Source organism: Falco punctatus (genome assembly GCF_963210335.1).
Source record: "Falco punctatus genome assembly, chromosome: 3".
NCBI lineage: Eukaryota > Metazoa > Chordata > Aves > Falconiformes > Falconidae > Falco > Falco punctatus.
The window spans coordinates 34,922,994-34,949,812 of record NC_137582.1 but is presented as its reverse complement, the minus strand read 5'-3'; the positions used below and the strand labels follow the sequence as shown (position 1 = coordinate 34,949,812).

General features: G+C 40.4%; 1 protein-coding gene across 2 annotated transcripts in view; it reads left to right on the top strand.

Moving 5' to 3' along the window:
• The window catches only part of LOC308061627 (carbonic anhydrase 3-like), a 56,903-nt gene that overhangs the window by 27,066 nt on the left and 3,018 nt on the right, over window positions 1-26,819 (top strand). The window contains exons 1-8 of one of the 2 annotated variants that reach the window (XM_080381908.1): window positions 3,532-4,654; window positions 5,488-5,734; window positions 14,924-17,265; window positions 17,334-17,531; window positions 20,674-20,792; window positions 22,597-22,689; window positions 24,562-24,627; window positions 25,906-26,061. In XM_080381908.1, coding sequence (XP_080238034.1) covers window positions 17,229-17,265; window positions 17,334-17,531; window positions 20,674-20,792; window positions 22,597-22,689; window positions 24,562-24,627; window positions 25,906-26,061 — 669 coding nt within the window. In that variant the 5' untranslated portion in view covers window positions 3,532-4,654; window positions 5,488-5,734; window positions 14,924-17,228. Of the gene's footprint in view, window positions 1-3,531; window positions 5,735-14,923; window positions 17,266-17,333; window positions 17,532-20,673; window positions 20,793-22,596; window positions 22,690-24,561; window positions 24,628-25,905; window positions 26,062-26,819 lie in introns of those variants that run through there. The other variant, XM_080381909.1, reaches the window with a different exon arrangement.

Below are 26,819 nucleotides of genomic sequence, written 5' to 3'. Positions count from 1 at the left end.
TAGAATCTCATGATTTTGTACAGATTTGACTGTTGGATAAATAGCCAAAAAGAAACACCTTCTTTCAAAGGTATTACTGACTGTGGAAACTGCAGTGTTTTACTCAAAACATCACTCCTGATAGACAGAAAACTTTTTAAGCAGAATGAGACATGGTCACACAACCGCCTGCTTGGAAGGCTGAATTTCAGCAGGGAGCTGTGCCCTCTGCTGCTTGCTTAAGCACAGTGAAGAAGTAGCAGTTAGAAACCTAGCTGTATACCTTTGACCTGAAACGTGGGTGGAATGGGACAATTCAAAGGCATCTTCTAACATAGCTGTTTTTATAGGGTAACGTTGTTGTTTGAAAGCAATTTCTCATATTAGATTTTTTGTCACAATGCTACAGAAAGTTTTATTAGTGTTTCCTTGTAAGCTGCATTGGATGGCTGAGAATATTTTTTGTTTCCAGTCTCCTGAAAGACTAAGCAGTGAAAAACAGGAGTAGCAGAACTTTTGAGGAGGTTTGTTTTTTTCGTTTCATCAGTGACGAAGCATTAGAATTCATGCTTTCTTCAGAAAGAGTGGGTAAAAAAGCGCTTACTCTTCTATCAAAACAGCAGTAGAAAAACAAATGGTATGTGGCTACTGAAAAAGTAATTGTTCTTTTTATTATTGTTGAATCCTTTTTCATCAAATACTGCTTAAAACTTGATTCAAAACTTATTTGGCTATACTTCTGGCTGGCTATTCTGACTTTAATTTGCCATACCTTTTAATGTTACTGTCCACATCAGTGATAGTCACAAAGAATAATTTCTGTGAGTCAGTTAGGGATGCAGTGCTTCTATCACAGTTTCTCAAAAGGAGTTGTTCCCCCCCCCCTCCCCCGCCCTTAACCAAGGGACAGGGGAAACCCCCATAATTTCAGTGTCAGCTGTTTTGCAAAACTATTTCTCTCCTTGAGCTACTGAACTGCTGAAAAAACACCTGCACAAGTAAGAAATGCAAGTTTTGTTACAAATGTATGGATATGTACCTATGCAGATAAGCATATTTACGTACCATAGATATAGTTTCACTGATTTCCATTCTAAAGATATTACTATGCTAGCAGTGTTCTCTGCATACGCCATGCTAAACCCCACAAGCACAACACAAGTTGTAGAAGTATCCAAACATACGCTGCTGCTTGATGGCACATGGGCAGGCGCGACTTGTCGGTACCTTTCCTTTTGCACTGCGGCATGTTTGAAACCTACTGCAACTAACAATTGCAATTATATTTGTTAAGAAACAGCAACGGTTTCAGGAATGCTACAGAATTCACCAGTACCCCCAGCCGTTAGACCAACTCTGCCACCTACAGGCACGCGCCACTTCTGTATCTGCACTAAGAAATCCCACCTTAGGCCCCTGTAGAGTTCCGACAGCAGTGAAACTAGCAGGCATCCCAGCTGGGACATCCCAGTGTGTAAACCAGAATTATGGGAATGCGATGAACGATCAAAATTTAATGCAAATTGTATAGAAACGGAGCAAGGTTTTTTTTGCAAGAAAATACACATATTTACTCCATAACCATCTACACTACTGGGCATGCCACTGGGACGTAACAGAGCCCCATGATACTAAACAGAACTAAGAGGAAATGTTTTTTTATAGATAAATGATTGTGTCTTTCCTATTCTTAAAAGAATAGCATCTTTCCCAAATTCCTGATAAAAGCCTGATGTGCCTGAAAATGTCAAAACCAGGACCTGCTTACCCTGTTTCCCCTAGTTTTTGTTGCAGTGTAGATTAACTGCATGTTCCATGCTCCCTGCCACCATGAAATCACACTCTGTACTACCTAGTTATCCTACTCCTCTCACAGAGGCAACAAAAAAATAAACTCTGGTGTACTGGCAAGGGATCAGAGAGAACCATGTGAGTCCCAGGTCAACAGAGCAGACCGCAGATCTCCTCTCAGTTTAAAAAAAGAAAAGTTTTCCAGCCCTTTGCTGTGCAGAGATGGCCTTGAAAGCTTGAAACGATGTAAACAGACTGAGATGGAGGAAAGGAGCCAGTGTGTTGATCTCAGCTTGACAACAGACGGAAAGCAAGAGTGTTACTGAAGGGAGACAACCGTATGACGGCACACCCGCGCATTCATGCTCTTACCCCTTCAGAGGAGTGAAGAAGAAATCCTGAAAAGGTCTCTTTATCCCTTACCTCCCCCCTGGCCATTGCCCATCCCTTTGCACACGGAGTGAGCAGGGATGTGGGAGGTTATGGAAGAATCTCCCAGCTGTTTCACTTCAGCTCTGAAGAACATTTTTCTTTACTCAGCAGGATAGACAGTAAAAAGCTGGAATTATTACTTTCATGAAGAATTCACATTCTGTGTGTTCTTTGCAGTTTTCCCCAATTTTGCACTTCCCAGTAGCACTGTCTTAAAAAATGCCTGCTTTTATTCAAAATAACTATATCCTTGTGTTTCTTTAGTGGAAGATTAAAACCACTCAGATGATCTCAATAACAGCACTCTTTGACAGCTTTCTGAAGTGACAAGAAAACAGTTCTAAATAAAGATATTTTGGGTTCTGTGTTTTAGAAACTGAACAAGAAATTGTGACGAGTCTGGGGTGAGGCTGTAAGATGCCAACAGGAAATAGAGGACCTGAAGAAGTATTAGGGATGAAGAAAAAAACCTGAGAGGTGCAGAATAACATAGGGCCAGACTGGGACTGAAGATGTGGGAAGATGGAAAGGAAATATCTGTGTAGCACAACCTGGTGGGCTAAGAGTTCTAGCCTGTGGCTCCCTTACACACCTTGAGTACCTCTAATGCAGATGCATAGAACAAGGCTAGCTTAGTGCTGCTTGATGTTAGCAATAAAATATTTCCGACCTCTATAATAATAATTCTGTACTTTGATGGGGATACTGATGTTAAGTGAAGGTTCTTTTTCTCATCTTTTTATTGCTCCTTGCCAAATACAGGAACCATTGAATTTCTGTTCACTATTTTTCTTACAGAAGTAGTGCTATGGACATTTTCTTATTTGATGCTGTTGTTGCCTTTGCACTAAAACATGCTGTCCTTGTAGGAAGGGTAACCTCATCTAATGTGAGACTTTGAACTTGAGATATATTATTTTCCGTTATTGTTTCACTATTATTGAACATCAGCATACGATGTACCTGGATATCTCTTGTACATTAACACTACACATTTCTTGCTACATGGCCAACCATTCTGGAAGTATATTTATTTCATCCAGAGACTACTGAGACCACTGGTTCCTCTACTTCTTTCCCCAGTTTGTATCAGTAAGTGAAATGAAATTTTAGCAACCACTTTATGAATACATTTTGCAAGCAGGTCATATGCTAAGGAAAACTAATATATGTCATCTTAATATATGTTCTGAAACATAAGTGAGATATTTTGGGGTTGCTGTTTGTGCAGAAGGTTGGACTAGATGACTGCCTGATACTCCTTCCAATCTGAGTGTTTTTATGGTTGTGTGGCTGAAGTTTTGTCTGGAATGTTATAAAACATTTCTTCGTCACTAGGAAAATACTGGAACACTAGGTAAGAATTATATTGAGTTTCAACAAAGCTGGTCTATTTTCAGTTTATTTTCTATGATCAGATATAGGAATCAAAGAATGTGTTTCTAGAGAATATGTCCAGAGTTAAAGATAAGAAGATCTGAGATGTGGGCATTGCCTAGGGAATTTTGAGTATTGTTGTGTAATGATTTTTGTAACTCATCACATTTGGATTAAGACATATATAGATAATGGCTGTTCTCTGAATTTTTATCTGTGGTGAAATCAATCATGTGAATAAAGTATAACAGTAAATAGTCCAGAATCTATCACTTTGTTAAGATAAACAAATAGAATTGAGAGTTCAGATATGAATATTTTGTAGCAAAAACAGAGTATCCATCAAGTGACCATGTGGGATGTTGCAAGATGGGGATGATCTCAGCTATTACAAACAGGAGACTAGTTCTAAATGAAGGGGATTATAAAAGCTATAATTAGCTAATGCTTCCTAAAAGCCTAACTAAACTGTTGGGTTTTTTCCATTCCAAAGTGCAATACCATAGTGAGATCAAGTATCATGTAGTAAATGCAGATAGAGAAACAAATCTTATAAACATGGTATTGTCTGCCATTATTTCAGGACAATCTTGCAAACTCTCTGAAACATACTTTTCCTTTAATGACGCTGTGATTGATGAAGGACTTTTTACTTATTATATTGGAATATAATGAGCACATCACAATTAATTGCCACCAATTTATGTTAACTTTATTTCCATGTCCACAGGTGATGCTTCTTTAATCTCTAATCTGTGCTGCAAATTCTGAAGAAAGCAGATGGATTGCCGAAGACAACAGAATACCTTGCCTCTTAAAAGCAAGCTTACTTTTCTCAGAAGTGGTTTCATTGCTGTTTTACTTACTGTTTACAAGTATCCATGGCATTAACATAATAACCTGATGAAGGATGATTGTGTCTGCTCTGCATGAAAGTCACCCTCTGTCCCAAGAGCTAAAAAAGTGCACAAATATACAACAGTTCAAACCCTAACAGAGAATAAATGAAGGGGCATGGGAGATCCTTCCTCTCACAGAGGATCAGCAAATGTGCCTTGGCCTTTGATGTCAACAGGTGGGTAACAGAGGGAAGCACCAGAGAAGAAGCAGGACTACTAGCAATGCAAAGGCTTTTCAGGAATGTGGTTAATGCTGTCTTACAAAGGATAGGCAGTTAGTACCATCTGCTAGAGATGCAGGAGAACACAAATAAAGTGCTTTGATGACACATGCATTGACTAAAGAGGAAAGCGCAGGCTTGATTCTCCCAAGTCCACCCCAGCGCACCCAGAGAACATCTGGTAAGCTAATTTCATAACAAGATCAAGTTACCTTAATTTTTGAAACAAATTCATGGTTTCTTCAAAACTGAAATTTTATGTGACTTTAAAAACAGACCACTGTTATTTAAAATAAAACTCCAATATCTCTGACAAAAAATGTTACCCACCTGAACTGTGTCTAGTGTACAAGCATCTTTAGAGTGTGAACACTCCAACTGAATTCAAAAGAACTGGTTATAAACATAAATATTGCTTATGCTTAAATTCTCTGCTAAACTGGGCTTGTGTGCTAGATGGCTTAGCTGGCCAACAGCAGCCCTTTTCTCTAATTTAGGAGACAGAGGAAGGTGTGAGACTATCTTGCAACATTTTGTCCTCTATAGCACAAATCAGTCATTGTGACAGTATATCAGTGGTCCGTTGAACTCCTGCTTTCTTCCTCATTGTATAAATAAACGAAAGCTTTACTTATTACCATAGAAGCAAATGACCCACGGAACATCTAAGTGACTGTCTAGTAACAGCAAATCTTAGTCTTTTAGCATCAATTCTAAGACTTAGGTTCTGTTTGGATGATAGATGATAAGTATATCTTATGTGATCCTTAAGGAGGTTTTCCCTGCAGGGAGCGCGACTTGCCTTCACTGAGGCACTGGAGCTACAACAGTGACTGTTGAAGGAGAGACCTCAGTCTCCAATGCATCTTCTCTCTGAAAACCAGCAAAACTCTCATAATACCAAATAACTCCTGTTTAGCATCACTCCTGCAGTTGGGTTCTGTATACAAGCATGGCTGACTATTAAAAGATAAACTTTTGGTGGAGAAACAATTTTGTATATGTGACCTTGGGCTTCATGAACCACAGCTTGAGGTAAGTATGTTCATATGAGGAGGACCGTCAACACCAATAGCCTGCTAAGTTGACTGTGGAATGAGAAAATGTCACAGCACTCTCCAAACTATCAAGCTGCAACAAGGCCTTTTACCATCTCATACCAACATACTCTTCATACCAGTCCCTCTGCTGCCTTCTCCTAGTCTGTCCTCATCTAGGGCACATGTTTTCTCTCTGCTCCTTTCTCTTCCTCAGCTGCTCTCTCTTCATTGCCTCTCAACAACTTAACTTACCCAGCCACACCTGCACCTTATCCACATCGGCCAACCCACCGCCCCTGAAGCCAGCCCGCAGCTGTATATTATCAATGGTAATTAACCCAGCTTCATTCCACTACAAGAAAACCCCTGACAGCAGGGTAAGGAGATAATTAATGCTTCCTTAGGCATTTGTACCCATTCTGTGTATGAAGGATCTTAAGAAGGCATTCCATGAAAACAATCAACCCCCCCAAGACAACATAAATCTCCAGTGGGTCAGGAGTTAGTCCAGTATAGCCATGTGGTGTGCTCCCAGTGCCTCTGTGCAGTGCATAGGCAGTAAATGCAGAAAATGTCAAACCTACTGCAAGTGTGCTGCACTACTGACCAATGCGTATGTATGTGCCCAACCAACTCGCTGCACACCCAACAGAGCAGACAGATCAAACACCGGCAGAATGACAGTACATTGTGTGGGTATCCAATTACTCTGCACATCCAGAATGTCCGCTTTCCAGCATTTCAAGATGCTTAGTAGCCAGTGTTATTAGATGTTAGTCAGTAGGCTACCACCAAGAAAAGGAAAGCCATATATTATTACCAAATGCAAAAGACTGCTATCAAAGCTGATAAATTCAGGAGGGCTTAATGAAGGCAGTGTCCTGTGCATAATGAAAAAGAGACTTAAGCAAACTTCTTTTCAAAAAACTTTTGGGATTAGAGCACTGATAGTCCAGATCAGATGACTTAAGCCCTCAGTTTAGAGATTGTGTTGGTTAAGGGTTACTTATGGTTACTGGACTATGCATCCAGTTATTTAAATTGAATTCTTTTTATTGGCTTCTGTGGTTTGGGTAGATTATCTGCTATTTTGCCATACTAAATACATTTCTTTACAAGATTACAATTATACTCAAAGATGTAGTTAAACACAGACCTACATTAAGCTCAGACCTTTATTAAATTCAGGTAAGTAGAAATAAAAAGAGCAATGCATTGGGTACTCACATGATGGCATTATTTACATTTTTTTTCTTCATTGAGGGCAATATGGAGTACTGCAGCAAAACAGCTAAGTAAAACAGAACTTACTTATAAAACTGAAATATTGCCCTCCCCACTCCTTCCAACAGAAGGAAATCTTTTAGGAGTCGTGTTTACAGTTTTTCCCAACACTCCAGTTACCAGCCCAAGGCCCAGGGTAACTGACTATTGAACAAAAGATGTAAGACTGGGGCTTTTTTAATGCAAGACAAGAGTGATCTTATACTTCTTTGTGACAAGGTAACTTTTATCAGGTTTGTTTTATTGTCCTTTCACATTGAGGAGCTTAGTTTGCTGCATTTCAGTATAAAATATTAGCATTAATACATATAATAACTAGCTCTTTTATTAAAAAACTGTTCTTAAAGTTCTGCAGTTTTATCTGGGCATCAAATTTTCTATCAATAGTATAAAACTCTCTCTTTTTCCTGCTTTGGTTTCTGTGATTCTTTGCAAACTGACAAGCTTGTTTGGAACATAAACCTTTTGAAAAGAGTGATGGCACTACAGGACCATGATTTCCTTCACCTTTGGGAAACAGGTTTTCAAGAAACTGTTAGTAGCACTCCATGAAAGCATGTGCCAGGATTAATTGTTTACAGTTGCACAAGCTTGCAGTAGTACCAGCTGTACTACTGCCTTTCAGCTGATCTAAACTGCTGATCAGAAATTCTTTTTGACTAATTTCCAAGAGGGAAAAATCCCTCTTAAAAAGCATTAACAAGTTGCTGAAGTAAGCACTGTTTGGCTGACAGAGGAAAAACCTTTTCTGCCTTTCCTTCCCAGACCATCATAGGTGAAGGCATATAAAAACAAGTCACTGGACTTTCCAGTTGAGAAAGGGTGGGTGATGGGTGATAGTATGATTTCAGTAAAAATTAAGAGCCCAGAAACTGAAATTTCATCTTTGAAATTAGGTATTTGAGTTTACAGACACTCATTCATTTGCTGCATCTAGAAGGCTAAGTCTGTTTGGAGTATCATACAATTCCCTGGGTTTTGTAGTAATACAATACAAATTAGAGCAGAGCTGAACAAATTCTTTTAGGCAGGTAGATTATATAGTTTTTCATCAGGGGGTTAAAATCAACCTGGTGATAGGGATTGTTGAAAGAAATGGAAGAAACACTAGAAAATAAAACATTTTGTTTTGACACATTAATTTTGTTAGCAACAGTGTATTTTCAAATTAGATTTATTTTTAAAATTCAAAATAAACCAAATGATGAAAATTATGTCAGTGAAATAAATTTTTTCTTACCTTGTTTTTGATTTTAATGTTCTGTTTAGCAACTGACATCTGACATTAATTCAGAGAATTTGACTTAGGATACTCATTCTGGTACCACTAATGTTTATTCGAAATTTCATATTTTTCATTACTCAGAATCCAGTATTAAGAAGTTACTTGTATACATCTGCATACAGATCATAACCTACAGCATCTCTGAATTTATAGCTAAACAAATGCAACTGGTCTTGGAATACACAGATGAAAATTGTTGGCCTGTTGTGCAAGACCTATAATTGAAACACTAGGTTCATTGCCCTTGTTAAAATGGTACAGTGATGCAAGGTTAGAAAAATGTTTTCCATGTCTAATGCCTTAAAATACTTTGCTAGAATTTCTGTAGAGAACCTTTGCAAAAAGCACGTAGTTAAAGCTGGAATGCCCAGCCAGAAGCACACAGAAGGTGACTGAACAGTGAAACTAGCTTTACAAACAGTAATGTTTATGGATGCAAACTCAGAAATATTAACATAAATTTTAGGTTGCTGCAGTTATTTAACTTGCTGTTCTTTCCACCCAGCATGCTACTTGCAGACTGTAACTCTACAAGAAAATAATGAAATAGATTGGTGATGCTGTGCAGTGCGGATACCCAGAAGAGATTAGATTTGCCCCCTTCAGTAAGTAGGTAGCTAACATTTAGCTTTTGTGTGGCTTTTGATGAATAAAAGAGATTGCAGGAATCATATTATTCATTTTTAACAAAGTCTTATGAGATAGGGAGTAGGGTGCTGCACTCTCTGCACAATGACAGTGATGTGAACACTGGCCAGGGAGTGACACCCACAGGTCCTCAGAGGACATTAGTGTTAGAGACAGGACCAGATATAATGGCTTCTTGTTTCTTGTCATATGCCTTTCACTACAGTTGTGCTGTCCTGGAGGAATTTGCTTTCTGAATAGCTGGGAAATCTCTGCCGTGTCCATGTGGGATGTTTAAGAAACTGGCAGATACTGCCTGGTTGTATAAACTGCTAGTATTGACTGGCCTGAGACTTACTGGCATTTCCTGATCTGTGATTTTTCATTATCATTTATTTAATCCTCATTTCTCCATTTCAACGCACCATTATTTCTTAAAAATAAGCAATAAGATCTACTAAGGAATTAGATCAATTACATTTTGTATCTGGGTTGTGCAATAGTGAACTGGTGCATCATTCATGTCTTCAGCAAGTACACCTCAGTGTGCATCCTGAACATGAAGGTTTCATTGGTCTTAACTCTGAGAAACCAAAGCAATTATGAAGTCTAGAATGATGTAGAAAGGAGAGCTTCCTGAAATCACTAGAACTGAGGGAAAAACAGCAACACAGCACCAAGGAAATGTGAAGGACCAAAGACAATTATTTGTATTCTTAACCACTTTCCACAGTCAAAATTGTGATCTCCTACGATGACAGTGATTAGGATCTGTGCCTGTGACAGTCTGGAGAGGATATACAATGATCGCTGTTGGGAGGGCCAAAGTCTGTAGTTCCAGATTGCACATGTAGCTGCCAGCAGACAGTGCTTGCATGTTCTGGGTGAGGGGTCCCAAGCTAGGATAGCAAAAAGAGTTCCAGTGTTCATTGTTACTGAGCTCTTTACATGTTGATTATAAGCTGTGACCATTATTGTAGTGGCAGAAGCAGCAAGTACCAGAGGGCACCTCTCAGTGTCACTCCTTGGTATGATGCTGTTACTGCTTCCAAAAAAGCCTGAAGCGCAGCACAGTATAACAGTAGCCACTGTCTTCATTGCAAGCATGAAACATAAATTCCTTATTTACCTCTATCTTATCACATCGAGGCCCTTACTAGTCTTCTTTGCAGATGTGGAGTGTTTGTGCCAGGAAGTATTCTGTCCTTGTCTAGGAAGAATAGTTCCACAGTGACATAAAGGTTTATTATTTAAAATATTAATTAAATATTAAAATATCAATTAAAATATCTAAAAGGTAAGTGTTGCACTGACACATTTTGCTGCTTTTATAAGTAACACTGAAGCATCCTTAAGGTCAAGAGTCAAGAGCTTAGTTCTGAAAGAGTCTGAGTACTTGGCTCCATTCTTCAAATGTATTTCTGTACCTCAGCACTACTATGGTCACTGAAATGACTACAAGATTTGAATGGCAGAATTGGATCACATCAAATATGTCTAGCATCGATCATCAAAACCAATCACAAAGTCTTGGCATCCATTCAGGAGAAAAAAACATAGTTTTTTTTTCCAAAATACATAATGTAAAGATACATTGACCAACCATTACATTTGTAGATAATGTAGAGTCACACCACAGAGAAAGTTAATTTGAAGAGACTGAGGAACAGAAGATAAAGAAGGGTAGGGATGGAGGGAAAGAAACTAGCAAAATCTTTTGTGCTAGACAGACCACTGTACTGAGTCATGCTGAACTGTCAGACCAACAGCATTTCAGTTAGTTGTACTGGCAACTTCAAAGAGCAGACATGTTGTATTCCATAGCCCAAGCTTTAAGTGGTCATGCTAGAGAAAGCTGAATATCGCAGAGGAGCCCATGGAGATGCATCAGTGTGAATTCACAGAAATGAGACCTAGAATGCAGAGGATAGAAGCTGAGGATTTTGTCCGTAAGACTGTAATATACCACCAACTACAAAATGAGGTACTGCTCTATTACTGTATCCTCAGATAGATTTTTAAAGATTACATCTTAGGATCACCGCATGCCATTCTTTTAGTCTGTTTTTGTGGGGTTTGTTAAAAAATAAAATGCTTTTGATATTTTGTTAATTTCTTAAACTGTTCTTCTGATAAGAACATTAACATTTCCAGATAATATTGTTTCTCAGTTACTGAAGGCTTTTTATTATGCAATTTTTCCCTCTCTTCTGGTAATACCTGCTCTTCAATATGTGTTGCTGAAATTTGACATATTTGATAAGCATAAGTCCTTGTACTGACTCCTTTTTAATTACATATTCTTTACACTTGCTGTACACATATAAAGATTTATACTTCCATACATTAAGTTATCTTTTTGTGACCGACAGATTATGCTTTCAAAGTTGTTCTGTGGTCTCAGAGTGAAATCTTGACTTCATTAAAGACAAGCATGGGTGTTGATAGAAATGGGGTGTTATGCTCCGACCTTCAGAAGTGCACAAATGGTATGAATTCAGCTTCTTGTAGGGCTTTGGGAAACAGGCACCCCAAGGGATTTCTGTAAAATTATTATGAACTGAACAATCTGTGCCTGCAAAGGGCATATTTCAAGGGCTGGAAACACGTGCAATGATTTTCTTATAAAGTTCTCTTTTAGAAGAATGAGTGTCACTGGAAAATATGTATGAAGTATTTAGAATTTGCTGCATTGTTAACTATGTGACATATACCATTGTCATGTCTTCTGTAAAACTCTCATGAACTCCTCCAGCCTCATCATAGCATTTCTGTGGTCTGGTTAGGACTGTTCCCAGGTAGATGTTACTGCCAGAGTATCGCTCAAGATGAAGGTCGTACATAAAACTCCACCTTGATATAGAAGAGTTGCCAGTCTGCTGGAATCTCCAAACAGGCACGTCCAGATCTTATAAAAGCAAACAGTATAGGTCAAATTCTCATACTTGGATTATTGCAAGTCACACTGTGCCAGTGTGTATAAAAGTAGACAGCCCAGCTCAGATTTGGATTTCAGTGTGAGTACTATATAGGAAAATCATTATGAGAAAAGAGTCATCTTCCTGCAGTGTTTATCAGTTTAGGTTTTTTACATCTGGAAGACGGATTTTAAACAGGCAGAATATTGTTGTATCAGATCTCTATGTGATACTGAATAGATTAACTTTTTTATTATTTTGCTACTGATAGCCTTTTAAGTCTATGCCCATCTTAATAGATTGTCACAAGGAAAACTTGTTCATCTTTTAGTTCCTTTTGCTAAATCCAAATTCTGGTTTATTGTTTTCAAGTTTATTGTATCTCATGGACTAAATATTAAGTTCTGCAAATGGTAATATAGGTTCTGAGCCACAACAGGAGAATGATGGGATTGCAAGCAAAGTCCTAGCGTCCAAACCACAGACTGCTGAGTTATATGCCTTCTGAAATGGAAAGATGCATTAAAAGTCTGCCTCTTGTTTGTCTAGATGTGCTACACTCTGCTTTTCATCAAATAAAATAAATGTAGCTAAAGAGCTCGGTGTGTATAAAACCAACAAAACTGACCCAATATGCTTCTCATTTTCATTTGGCAGATCTTCCAACATGTGTCTGGCCGTCAATGGGGGTTTCCATTCGTGCCTACAATGTTTTCCATAGCATGGCATCTCAGTGAAGTGGAAGACATATGACAATTTGGCTTTTTGGCTATGGCATGCCACCATGGCATCCCTCAATCAAAAGCACCGAGTGACATGCCTTTCTTGCACTGCCTGGCATGCAGTGTTCAATATGTCAAAAAACATTGCTGCACCTTCCATATTGTGTATTATCAAATTCCTTTCTGTTGTATTGTTTTCTTCCACAAGCTATTAAATATAGTGGAAGATATTTTATATTTAGATTGGCCACAGGCATTGAGTAAATGCTTTTGCTCATTTAACAATGTGCTCATTGTGGGCACGTTCTGTGCTCCGGTAAAGTTGCATGAAATCACCCATGGGAAATAGCCCTGAGCATGGTGGAACCTGGAAAACTTAGCTTTGAGCAGGGGGATTCTTGAATTACATCCTGCTGGCATATTTACTTCTATGTGTCCCCTTAAAGTCAGCCATTCCTAGCTGTCACACTGGCCCCTGGAAACTGGTATGCTGAGGTGGAGCAGCACTTTGGTTGTTCTAATTATGTCAAGGTACTGGCCAAGCCAGTCATGGCTGGCAGAGCCCAAAGCTGCTGTAAGTCACTTTCCCGTGCATCATTCTTCTGTACGTGCTTTGTGGTCTGGATAAAGCCATGACTCTGAGACATTTTCCAGACTCTGATTATTCCTGCTTTCCATTCTCAAAGAAAGCATCTATCATTTCAGGTAAGGTATTTTCATAAGCAAGATGAACATAATCATGCCTTTGGCTGTTTAGCAGAAGCAAATACTGCATCTGAACTGCAAGTCCAACAGTGTCCCATAGCTATAGCAAGTTAATTAGTTCTGGTCCCTCTGTTTCAATCCTTTATTTAGGTGACAAATGCACAAAACCCTCCTTTGGATGAAAAGTACCTTATTGATTAAGTACCCAACAGGACCACTCTGTTTTATTTATTCTGATAAGCTTTTGAAGTAAAAAAAAAGTTGTCGCCAGGTGCCCAGCTGTGATCCTGTGATTTGGTACCAGTTTCAGACAAAAGCGTGTCTGAAATTATTGTGTAGGCTAAAACCTCTCACTTTCAGTCTCATTTCACTGCATTGCATTCTGCAGTTCAGTTACAGGCACGTGTGATGCATGCATTTGTCTACATGGGTGGGTTTAGCAAGGGTTTAGAGAAGTTTAGCATGAAGATTGCTAGTTTGTATCCACTGGAACTGGATTATTCTACTTTTGGTATTACATTTTTACAGATACAGCAGTGATAGGAAGCCGTCTGGCAGGCATCTTTCAAAGCTGTAACCTCAGCAGCACTCTTCAATGACATCTCTTCCCATGCTACATCACTTGCTTTTTACTTATGTCCTTACATTACACGTGCTGCATTGTTGGATCATTCTAAAAGGACAGTCTAAGGGAAGACAGATACAGTATTTATTCAGCCTGCACTTCACCTATCAATCTCCATTTGATGCTCACATCAATTCTGCCTTTAAGGACAAAAGCAGAACTCTGAACAGATGCACAGCTTTCCTTCCTTTGTAGCCCCAGCCATTAACAATGCTTCTGAAATCTGCTATTTGCTTTGGTCAGTTTGTTTCAGTTCACCAGTTTTCCTCTTACCTTTCCTTCCCTGATTTCTCAAACCTTATTTTTCAGATGAAGCAGATGTCAACTTGCTATGTTTTACAGTGCTACTGAATATTACGGAATGCAGATCTGTCCCTAAGCGAGTGTGACCTGATTAAGGCATAGAGTAAGGAGGCCTGTATTGGATTCCCTGCTGTTTTGCAGTCATCTTGCCTACTCAGAGTAAACAATTCCAGACAGGATTTTTTTAAAATGTGTAAGAGATGTAGGATGACTTTTATGAAAGCCATCCTTAAAAATGTTGTACCTGAATTCTCCACCTGAACAATGGGTGTAATAACATTTATTTTCAGAAGATATTGGGAAGATGCTTTCATTAGTAGCATACTGAGGTACTATGGGTGAAGGTTTCTGCTGCTGGGCTCACAGAAATCCTGAAGTTTTTAATGAATGGTATAAGGCTGATCTTGCTCTCATCTTTGCTATTTCAGCTGGCTGTCTGCTTTGTAAATGTGTCAGAAGTTTAGAAAATAGAAATAAATCACTGCAATGCAGCTATGCATGCACTAGGTAACACTGCTTTTAACTGTTTAAAACTGTGGCCTCTTCTTAGTTACAATGACTTTTCATGACAGAAATATTTACTCCCTAGAGAAAGCAATATCACGCAATTTAGACAATAATGAATTTTTGAGCCAATATCAGAAGGAAAGGGTAAGTGCAAAGGTATGTCCTAAGGGATGTAAAAATAATTTATTGTGGTTATCTTTTCATGCAGATAAAGATACTACGTTTTCTTTTTGCTCAACCTCTGATGATGAAAGCAACAGGAAAAGAATACCACCACCAGAAAGTCAGTGAGACACCGTGAAATGACTCAGTGCCTGGGGCTGACTCCAAGTACCTACCCTGCTGATGCTAGCATTTGTCACTTATGCGTAAGTCAGTGCCTAGAAGCTGCAACGTGCAGAAGCTGACAAAGAGCTTCTGCTCTGGGTGCAACAGGACCACCTCACTGCAGAGCTAAAATATGAAGATTTCTTCTGTAGGCATGGGGCTCCTTAATAAAGAAGATTGTGTAAATTCTCACACAGACAACAAATACTAGGGAAAGAACTGACTTGCACCTTTTTGTGTGCAATACCGATCGTGTCCCTTAGTTCCATAAACGGCTCCAATAGGCATTCCTTGTATATATGAAGTTGTTTAAAAGTCTCTCTGATCCCTCAATAAACAAGCCCACTAAAGCTGTCCATTTATACAGACAGAAAATGAGCTGCTCTAATTTCATGAGCTCACAGATGTCTCTCTCCAGGAAGATGAGGTAGAAACCATTTCAAAAGGATTAATGTCTAAGCTTTCTGAATTAATATTGCAACAGGTGTCGATTTTACATGCCTGTCATTACAATAAATGTGACATTATCCATTTGATTGATGACAGAGTAAAAGACTGTATTTTCTTCTGTTTCAGAGTTCTCTTTTGAAAGTGAAAAGGTGTAATTTTCCATACCATTGTACCTAAATCACCTCTTAGTATTTTCCTAATTGAGTTCTGCCTAAGGAAGATAAGTGGAACCAGGTTTTCTTAAGAACACTTTGGTAATTACCTCATCTTTGTTATTACAAGTTTAAAGAAATCATTGTAGTTACCCTAAACAAAGGCCATATTCAGTTATTTATTAGCCTAGCTATATAGGTAAGTTACAATGGGAACCTTTACCTTCCAGCTAGTGTGGGGACATGAAATACAACCCAATTAATCTTGGGCTCTGAATATTGCAGCTTCTCAGCCTTTTCCCTGTACCTCACCAGTACAAAGGGTTTACAGCCTCTCAAAGCTGCAGATTTATTTCCATGCCACTTTCCAGTGCTGATGGGTACAAGGAACATTTGAGCAAGTTTGCTGCAACAGTGTTGGGAATATCCAGGCTGATTCCCACACATTTAGCTTGGGATATTATTTAGCTCAAGGTATGTAGTTTCAGGTAGTTTAGCTTGAGGTAGATACAGTTGCAGCAGTGGTACCACGGGCTGACAAAGCTAAGGGAGATGGCAGCGAAGCTGGCGTTGGGAAGAAAAGCTTTGAGTATTCAACATAGATGCAGAGACAAAACCAACTAATAAACCCATACCAGTCGCTAACTCCCCATCATCTGAACAACAGCCGTTTCCCTGATCGAAATATCGACTGCTAAGTTGCCTGAGAAACACATTTGGTGTAAAGCTCCCCGCACAGAGAATCGACCAGGTAACGCCAAACCCAAATTTGACCGAACAGCCAGGAATGGCCTCATCTGGTAGGTATAGCCATATATACTCCCACAGCCTGAAAAAACTCTGAAAACCAATTTATGAAAACAGTGTTCCACAGCTTCTGGGAAGCTATGTGCTTTCAGGCGGTGGCTTTCAGAGCCCTCACACGGGAGCACTGGTGAGGGCTGCGAAGCTGGAGCTCTGCGGCCCGCCCGCCTGGTGGCCCACCCGGAGCCACGCCGGCCCACCCGGAGCCATGCCGGCGGGCTTCACGCCTGCGAGGCGGCCCGCAGAGGGGCAAACCGCGCCGGCGGAGGCACCGCGCTCCCTCCCGGCGGGCTCCCCGTTTGCGTAGCTGGGTGGCCCTCCGCACGGCCGCTTCCCCGCCCCAGCCTGGCTCCTCGCCCCCCGCGGGGGCTGCAGGGCGCTCCCGCCCTTTCTGCCGCGGGTTCAGCACCAGCAGCCGCCCGCCCCGCCGGGCCCCGGGTGTGGCGCGGCCCCCGCTCCGCCGGTCCCGGGCCAGGGCGGGCTGGGGCGTGCCCTGCCGGAGGGGGGGGCGAAGGCGGCCGCTGAGCCCCGCCGGCGTCCCGCTGCCTCGGCCGGGGCGGGGAGAACGCGGCTCTGCCCCCCCCGCGGCTCCCCGCCGCCCCGAGGCACCCTCCCACTCACCCACCCACCCACAGTCCGGCCCGCCTCGTCGCCCCCCGCCGCCGCCCTCCCCCTGCCACCCCTCAGGGGAGGCCGGGAGGCCGCGGCGGTCTATAAAAAGCCCCCCGGGGCGGGAGGGCAGGCGGGAGGGGGCTGAGGCGGAGGGCGGGCGGCGGCACCATGGCCCAGTCCGTGTGGGGCTACGACAGCGACAACGGTGAGTGGGGCCGGCGGGCGGCCGGTGCTGAGCCGGGGCGGCACCTCCTTACCTTTCCCCCCCTGCAGGGCCCGAGCGCTGGCATGAGAACTACCCCATGGCCAAGGGAGACAAGCAGTCGCCCATCGAGATCAATAGCAAAGACGTGCAGCACGACCCCTCTCTCGCCACTTGGCATGCCAGTTACGATCCCGGCGCAGCGAAAACCATCCTGAACAATGGGCGCACCTGCCGAGTCGTCTTTGATGACACTTTTGATCGATCAGGTCGGTTTTTGGTTTGGCTTTTGGGCGTCGTTAGCAATTGAGGTTTCCAAAGCACCGGGAATCAGAGCATATCTTGTGGTGGTACCTGACCTGCTCAGGCTTGCAGGGAAAAGTAATTTGGGCACATAGAAAAGGTGCTCCCAGAGTTTATTCGGGTGGATCTGGCTGGTTTTAGGTCCACCATAGGTGGGAAAGGGAGGCTGTAGCGGCTGGGGCACCCTGGAATGCAGGCTGAGCTGGAAGGTGGACTTCTCCCTGAGCCACCTCCTTCAGCGCAGGCACTGCATCCTCAGGTTGTGTGTGAGGGGATGGTGTCACCCAGGGGGGTTAATGTGCGCTCTGAGGCGCTTTGTAAGTGAAAAACTCTTTATATACGTTTCCACTGACTGCGATCTTGATGTCTTGTGTTTGTATGGGAATTCTTTAGATACTTCCACAGCCTGAAAAAACTCTGAAAACAGAATTTATGACAACAGTGTTCCACAGCTTCTGGAAAGCTATGAAATGGCTTTGTTATTTAATTGAGAGAGACCAGTCTTGCATCTCTAAGTTAAATTGTTCCAAACCTGATTCCAGAGCTGTATCAGTGTGTAGCTCTGAATGCAGGCAGACAACAACCATCAAAATGAATAATTGATCACGATACCATATAATGCAAAGGCATCTCAAGAGCATACAGTATCAAGCAGTCCTTTATCAAGAAGGAAAGCAGTCTAATTAATGGAAAACAGAGTTAATTTCCATTGTATTTTTCTGCATCTGATGGCATCTGCATTGGCATTTTGTTCTTAGGAAGCTATATAACTAATGAAATAGCAGTACGTTGAAAGATCACTGTCTTTTGTGTATCTTGATGAGCACACGGTTTCCTGAACTCTTTTATTTACTGTTACAGCTACCTGTTACTGTTCCACATCTCCCAGATGGAATCTAAACTATTTAACAGGGACCATCTCTCTGTTACGTATTTGTATTGTGGTTTAGTATTTATTACTGCAGTTTTTACACAGTGGCCTCAGACAAATCATGAATTGCACTTTTGTTAATAACACGGAATGGTCTTTCACTAGCACTACATAAATACCGTGGCTGAGTGCATGGGAAGTGAATTGATTTTAAGTCTTTTCACATGGCAGTTCTGCTCTGTCGTTGCAGCTTCCTAAAGACTGAAATGCTTACACAGAGGCTGCTCAAGAACATGTCTGCCCAAGGAACCGTGTTGGAGAAAGACCTTGATTTGGCCAAGCAGAGTGCAGCCCTTGGTGCAGCCCTTCCTATAAATCACCTTCCCTCCATTCCCTCCCTGCCTCTCCCCTCCCCATCATCTCTGTTGTTTCCCTGGACATCCAGTGGAAACATCACTTCCTGCTGCTGTTACCAGCTTTCTGCCTGCTGCTGGACAGTAGTTCAGGACTGAAGTCTTCCACAGGAATATGTCTGATTGGAATCAAATACAATGTTTAAAACACTGAAAAAACACATGAAAAGCATCATAAACATTTTAGTACCTTCATTTGTTGGCTTCTGTGGTGGCAGCAGCTGAGGATAAGTAGTAGTGACAGATTAATTTTAATTGGAAAAAAATCTAGCTTAAAGATAGCCTTTTTTTTGAGCTAATCACATGTTAATGTGTTAATAACTTAAATGTTAAGATTTATTTTTAGGCTAGAGAGACCTGTATACTGTTATGAAGTGCTGTTCCCAAGCACTTCACAGTATTTGAGCTCTGGAAAGGGCCACCTGTAAGAAATGACTGCTAAATGAGTTTCCAACTCTGATACTGATTTAGCTTGTAAATGTAGGTAGATCACAAAAATTCAGTTGCTGCGTTCCAGTGTGAGGTGGTAACCAAATACTTGTGAGGATTTGGGCCTTAGAGTCTATGCCTTCTTTTTCCTACATTCCAAAGTGAAATATTAATAATAGTAACGTGACATATTTTCCATTGAAGGCTTCTGCAGAAGGCTTACTCAATACTGTATTGAGTCAGTTATGATTATTTATTTTTGTATGAACAAACTAAAAAATAAGAGCAACTGCATGCCTAAAACTCAATGCAGTGCTTTGTTTCTGCTCCCCCAATGGCTGGGACACCTACCAACTAAAAAGGGAAACTGCAAAGTTAAACCTCTTGCTCTCTGTAGGTATTCCAACACATATGATATCAAGAATTAATTTGAAACCATTGGGTACAAGAGGTTTTAAATATTATTTCAGTGTTAACTTTGAACTTCAAAGCTATTGGTAGAAGTTCAAACTTGAATGCTATTTAAACAAGGTCTTCTGGCACTGCAGTTGTGAACTGCATTAGCAGCTTTCTGTGTAAGGAAACACGTCTCATTCCTGCCTTAGGTAATGAATGAAAAATATATTTGAGTGCTTAACCTCTGAGCAGTCCCCGCTTGAAAGAATCCCCAAACTGAAAGAGCAGGTGTGATGTTTTGAAAGTCAGAGTTGATATCAACCGTCAGCCTGATGCATGGTCAGCATTATTTGGCTAAGAACAGCAGAAATAATAGCTTCTTAATTTTTTTATTGGTGGCAATGTTAAATGTCAGCTATAGCTTTTGCTTGCTCAAGAACACTTTTCTTACTCATTTGACCTGAACTTTCTTCTCTTCCATCACTTTCAAGAAATAGACTTCTTTTTTTTTTTTTTTTTTTTTTTTTTTAAGCAGTGAAATACGCTGTAAACATTGATTAGTTGTCTGAACTGTAAAAGGTATGCCAGTCATGGACTAGGGGTATGCTTCAAAGCACCTTTAGGTTAATGTCACAGTCCTGTCCCCAGTCATTTCACAACAGATCATTTCTTGACAAGAATTAGCTGTGAATACCTTCCTTCTCTTTCCACATCAGGAACTATAGTGTGTCCACTTGCCAGTAGAGAAGTGTTGGGCAGCTGGGGTTGAATCTGTGCTTGACTCGCAGCAGCTTCCACAGTTTTCACATCAAACAGGACTGCTCCTGAGTGATAACAGAATTCAGCCTCGATCTTGTAAACTGATGAGTGTTGTGATACCCACTGCAATCAGTTGGATTTAGAAGAGGTGATCCACACTTTTAAAGTGTGCATCCCCATTCAATAAACGTGTATGTCAGCACTTTGTAGGCTACTGTTGATGCAGATTATCAATTGCAGTGCTGAGAGGTGGGCCACTCACAGGAGCCTACAGGCTGCGTCAGCTTCACTTGCATTGGGGTTCCTCTGATGACCATGGCTCTGAGCACGTTATAGATGGGGTGAAATATGCAGCAGAGGTAGGACTTATTTTTAATAGCAGTATTCCTTACTAACTGGAATTTGACTGACTGTGCATCTGAACAGGAAAAACATTCTCCCTTTTGCAAGTATTTGGTGTGGATTTTTCTCTAAAATCTGTCTATGAAATTTGTGAGTATTCATCAGCATGCAGTGGGATAAGTTGCATCTGCCAACAAACGTATCTTTGCAAGTGTATACTAACATGGAATTTGCTTCTTCAAGCAAGAGTTTTTGCTGGTATTTTAGAATGTTTTAAAAATATTTGAGACAAAGCAATCTGTTATTTCCAAATAGGAAGATCTGTTTTCTGCTGATGTTTTTCAGCTTTTAGCAGTTTCTTGTATAGCTTGAATTACTAAGCTAGTTTAAGAAAGAATTAGTAATGAACAGAAAAGCTCACCAAAATCGCATTTGGTGAACTGACATTCAAAATGAGATCCACCTTAAAAATGGTTCAGAGTGGTAAAGGATATCTTCCAGATTTTGAACATCCGTGCTTTAAAATCTCTGTGTTTATTTTCGGGAACTGTGGAAAACAGATGTTTGGGTTTGCTTTTTTTTTTTTTTCACATGTAAACTACTGCACTACTGTTGTCCCAATTTGCTAAAATTAATGGCTGCTTTAGACCCTGAAGACTACTTTGGTAATAAATATAAGTAAATTCAATCTCAATGCTAGTGAATTACTAGCAAATGTTACCTCCTTACTCCATATGATTTGAGAATAGGCTCAAAATATGTGCCTACACCCACAAATGATCTGCTGTACTGTTTTTCTGCCTTCTTCCTACACCCTCAAGGTGCAGAGTTTACAGGGGCTTTGCCCACCTGTCATAGGAGAACATTGGGGCAGATGTTTTGCAGGGTCAGTGTGCACAAACATGGCAGACAGAGATGACTGTGGGTGATGGTTTGGTTTTTTTCCCTCGTTCCTTAGCCACAGCCAAACTTTGTGTTCTACTTCCTGTGGCTAACTAAACAGAAAATTCAGCTTCCTTAAGCTATTTCTTGGTTAGTTCTCCACCTTTATCCTTGGCAGTGATAACCTTATCTTCAAGAGAAAAGAAACAGAGAACAATATAGTAATTTATATTCAGGGCAAATTATTTTGTTGATATTTTAAATAAACTGCTTAAAAAAAAAGAAGTTAAAAATATGCACCAGACTACTTTTTTTTGTGTGTGCATGGTGCTGTGTTCCAAATGCTACTTATTTTGAGATTCCACACTGCTGGTTGCAGCATTTCTAGCAATATGCAGGAGCCAGAGATTTTCTGGAGGGAGATGTAAAAACTTGAAATATATCCTGAAAATACAGCATTGTCTAAAGTAGAAATGAAAAAGAAATATCAGGTTCCTGTCTCCACTCCTTTTCAGTACAATGTGCTGAGAGTATGCATTACATACAACCCAGTGTAAATCCTTGAGCTGGTATCTGTGTAACCAGAAGATCTAAAAATCTACTTGAGGTTAAGTGCATGGTTTATACACTGCATGTGTGCATGACATGCTTGGATTGAACTGTTTATGGTTGCATTGTCTGGTTAATTTTAAAATGTATTTTGTGGTAAACTCCATTTTCTTTTATGCTTCACTTAAATGTGAAGTGATGCTTTATAGAAAGTATGAGCATATGGAAGCATGGGAACAGCAGTCAAGTACTTACATATAGTTTTCTTTTTCATGTCAATTCCTTTAGTTACTGTGTACTGGAAACTTTTCTTAATTTAATTTTAAAGCTTGTAAGATTGTGCTGTTGTCAATTTCTTGCATTTATAACTGAGGCTTCATTGATTTTTAGTTACATATGGTACACTGGAATCCAAAACATGGTAATTTTGCTGGAGCTTTGAAACAACCTGATGGCGTGGCTGTTGTGGGCATTTTTCTGAAAGTAAGTGGCAAATGTTCAGTCTTTATCATTTTCTTCTTAAATATGTATTTTTATCTTTCTTTAGTGCCAGGGGAAAAGCTCCCATCATTTTCCCCTGCACTGTATCGTTTTACAGGAAAACATTCAAAGTGATGTGCAGACTGAAGTCACATAAGTCCCTGAGCCCTCCAGATTCCATGCACTAACCCCTTCAGAGCCAACTTCTGACACCATTCGTGACACCAATGGCCTATATCACGAGTGGTATTGAACAAGAGACGCACAACTTCAAGCCTGGAACACTTGCTAACTTTGTCCCTGATAGCTGACCAGCTCTTTGCTGTGGTGTGTACTGAGTGAAGAGGACAGTCTGCATAGGACGTGTTTCCTCCTGCCCTTTGTCTGCTAGCAGGCATTGTGTCTGCCTGTCAGCAAGCTTATATTGACTGATTCCCTTCCTTGATCTCTTGCTGATCCCAACATAAGCTGGGAATCAAAAGGAGTTCAATGAACCTGCTCCAAAAAGAAAGAGTTGATGGTAAAATAAGTTCACTGAACATTTTAACCTTGAAGAACATTTTAACCTTGAAATACAGCAGCTTCTTAACAAAACAATACCATACTGATATTTTCCAATTGATTTTTTAATAAACTTAACAGAAAGAAAGCAATCCTAGTATCAAATCTCTGTGTGGTCTAGGACACCGAGCAACACCGACAGGCAGACAGCCTAATAATATAAATTATGCAAATTTCAGCTATGTGGCTGTCATTTTACCTGCAGGTGGGCCTTTCAGCTTGAACACAGTGTCAGAGAATAGCTCTCCTTTTATTGTTTTATCACTAGGAAGCTGCATTCGTAAAGCAAGTGGATGTAATTAATTTTACCACAGTGTCCCTGGACAGGCTAGATGCAATGTCATTTTAATTCTGTTACCGTGTGAGCCAGCCTGACCTTTTTTTCTTGTGGTAGTTTAAACTGTCAGCACATGTCCAGATTCTTCCCTATGACTATATCCTTCAGTTATTCTTCCTTTGTCATTTCTTTTGATCTGTTTTAGGCAGAACTTTATCTTGTAAAACACAACTTGCAAAGCATAACATTATGTTCCTATTAACCATGGTAAGGTCAGCTAAAAGGTCTAGAAAAGTAAGTAGCATCACTGTATCTTCTCTGGCTGCCTTTCCTCGTTTCCCTCTTGTTCTCTGGTGTAGGACCCATTGTTTTGCTTTGGGTTTGTCATGTTCCATGACTGGGTTTTTGCCTACTGCTCCAACAGAGATTGAATTATTTCCTGAAGAATTTAATCTATTTTGAAACAAGACATGGCAATAACAGCATGTCTTGTGGATACTGTCTGCTTTTCTGGGTGCAGAGCCATGTCAAAGCCTTTGGAGGTGCTGAACGTCATGAACACAAGCAATAAAGTGACCCCATAACCTGAGGAGGTCAGGACATGAATGCCATTATATGTCCTACGTCAAATCTGATCTGTGTATGTGCTGTAGAATGTTTGAAATGTCTGCAGGAGCTCCGGCTCTTCAGACTATCAAGAACTTTGCTGAGTGCTCATACATCTCACAGTGGTTGTGGGTCGCTTTCAAACCAGGAGCCAAAGGCTAGACCCTGGAGGGTATAGATGACACTGAGCATGCAGTTTGTTCCTCAGAGTGGGAGATGGCTTGTAGAGTCCTTCAACATATTTTTGAATTCCAAAGCCAGTTACTTGAGTCTGCTATTCCAGGTGTTCTTGTAACACATGATTTTGTGTCAGTCTGTACCAGATGCTCTGAGAGTACTGCTACTTAACTTGATAAATGGGATGTACTGAATTTCTTTCAAACAGTGTGGAACATGATGAAAAAATACAGTACTTCTGCTTTGCATTACAGGTTGGAAAAACTCCCAAACCAGAGATGAAGAGAATTCTTGAAGAAATTGATAACATTAAGACCAAGGTACAAAAACAATTTTTGTGATATAATGTAGTTGAAAAGCAGCAGAAGCAGAAATCAGAAGTTCAGATTCACTTTTTGGCATCATTCTGATGCCTAACAGTAGCACCAGAGGTGACGCATTGGACTGTGGAGCTGGACATTTTCTTTGACTTAAGTAAACATACAACTCCTCACTTCTGTAAGTGTTCTTGTGGTAGAGGATTTTTTATCAATCCTTGCATGTACAATTGATAGTCTTATCGATACTGCTCTGTAAAAATATGCTAGTGTGCAAATATCAAGAAGAAATTTAAAGCTTTTTTGAATTTGAGGACAGCAGTGGCCAAAACAAACACATATAATTGAGTAAAAATTTAGTTAGCCTGAAATAAGATGTATTTGGAGTCTTGATGTTAATTCTTTCTACCCATATTTTGTGCAAGGATGGGAGGAAGGAAAAGTATTTCAGCTCCTCCCATTGCACTTTGTAGGGTAATACTCTGTTCCCATTTAGAGAAGATTCTCTGTGATACGAGAAGGAATTAGGCATAATAGATTTTGCTTTCCAGAACTGCATCCTAAATACCAGTAGAGAACTGAACTTTCTTGCTTAGTTCTTGTTGCCCTGAGGGGACAAGGTGTGGAGATATTCTTTCGAGTATCCTGTTTGGTGGAAAAGCAAAATTTCTCAGGAAATGTTGTCTGATGTCTGCTGTATGTCAGCCTTGATGGAGTGATAATTAACTTTGGTTGTAAGACAATCAGGATCCGGTACTCTTCCAGGAAATACTTTCATTTTTTACATTAAGTGTAATAGTGCCAACAAAAAGGTTGAGAGTGTCACCATGACCATGTAATGAGCTCACAATTTTGGGAGGAGAGAGATGCAGATTTAAATTCCTTCAGACAAGAAGGCACTAAGGAATCTAGGGTAAATGCCTGGCTACTGTTCTATTGGATTAAAAGTGTGCCAGTATCTGTGGTGCCACAGCCTTTAATTTATATCCCAAGTGACCCAAAATAAAACAAAATTTTGATAATTCCAGAACAGAAAAATGTAACAATGAATTTGGTTTGGTCCTGCACAATTCAGTTTGTAATTTCTTCTAATTTATTAATGGAACCAAAATGTCAGTACTATTAATTTCAGGGCAATTGCTTGACAGGAAGAAAAGGAGATTGATCTCTTGTATGGATCTTGATGTATAATTACTTCCTTTATAATAACATAGATAGTGATGTCTTTTAAGATGCATATCCCTAGAGTTACTGCAGAGAATTATTTTTTCTTTCTTTAAGGGGAAAGAAGCTCCTTTTCAGCACTTTGATCCTTCAATTCTTTTCCCCAAATCTCGGGACTACTGGACCTACCATGGTTCGTTCACTACACCTCCCTGTGAGGAGTGCATCACTTGGATTCTCTTAAGGGAGCCGATTGAAGTCAGCTCAGATCAGGTAAACTGCAGCTAGTTCTGTTGCTCCTTTACTAGTTCTCAACAGTGTCTCAATATGTCCATGTGATGATTTTCAAGCCCTGTGTTACCTTGCGCTTTTTGATAAGGAAAGCTTTAGCCAAGATCTGTGGGAAATTGCCTGTAGAATGGACTGTTGAAATGGACTGTAAAACTGACTGAGAATCAGGCTCTCTTCCTGGGCACCTCCTGGAATTGCTTCAGCAGGAGTGTTCTTGGGATCCTGAAAACCTGTGAGGGCAGAGGTGCCCCCGAGCCACAAGATTCAGCCATCACAGCAGCCTGAGTTCATTCTCTGTGCTTCAGCATTAAGAGGCATGTGAGACTAACATTTAGCTGGTTTCCCAGTCAAAGAAATTGCTGGTCCAGATCTTGACTTCCTAAAAACTGTTAGTGAGAAGGCTAGAACTAGCTAGAACCTGCAAACCTAAATGTTAATACAAATTAATGTACTAATTGTATTCATATAGCTCAAATGTGCATTTACACAGAAAAAAAGAAGAGAGCCAGTCTGAATAAGGTGATCTTTAGCTCTTGCATTAAAACTTCTGGTTATTTATACTGTTTTCTGTACTGCTTCAGGTATAGTCTTTTTATTTGGCTGTTTTCGGAACAGGTTTATTTTGCATTCTCATGAAAGGGTAACAATTAACAAAGCAACACTGAATTTGAATTAATTTGGAAAACAACAGCTAAGCGCTGAGTTCATGATTGAACTTAATAATCCAGTTGACATAACTT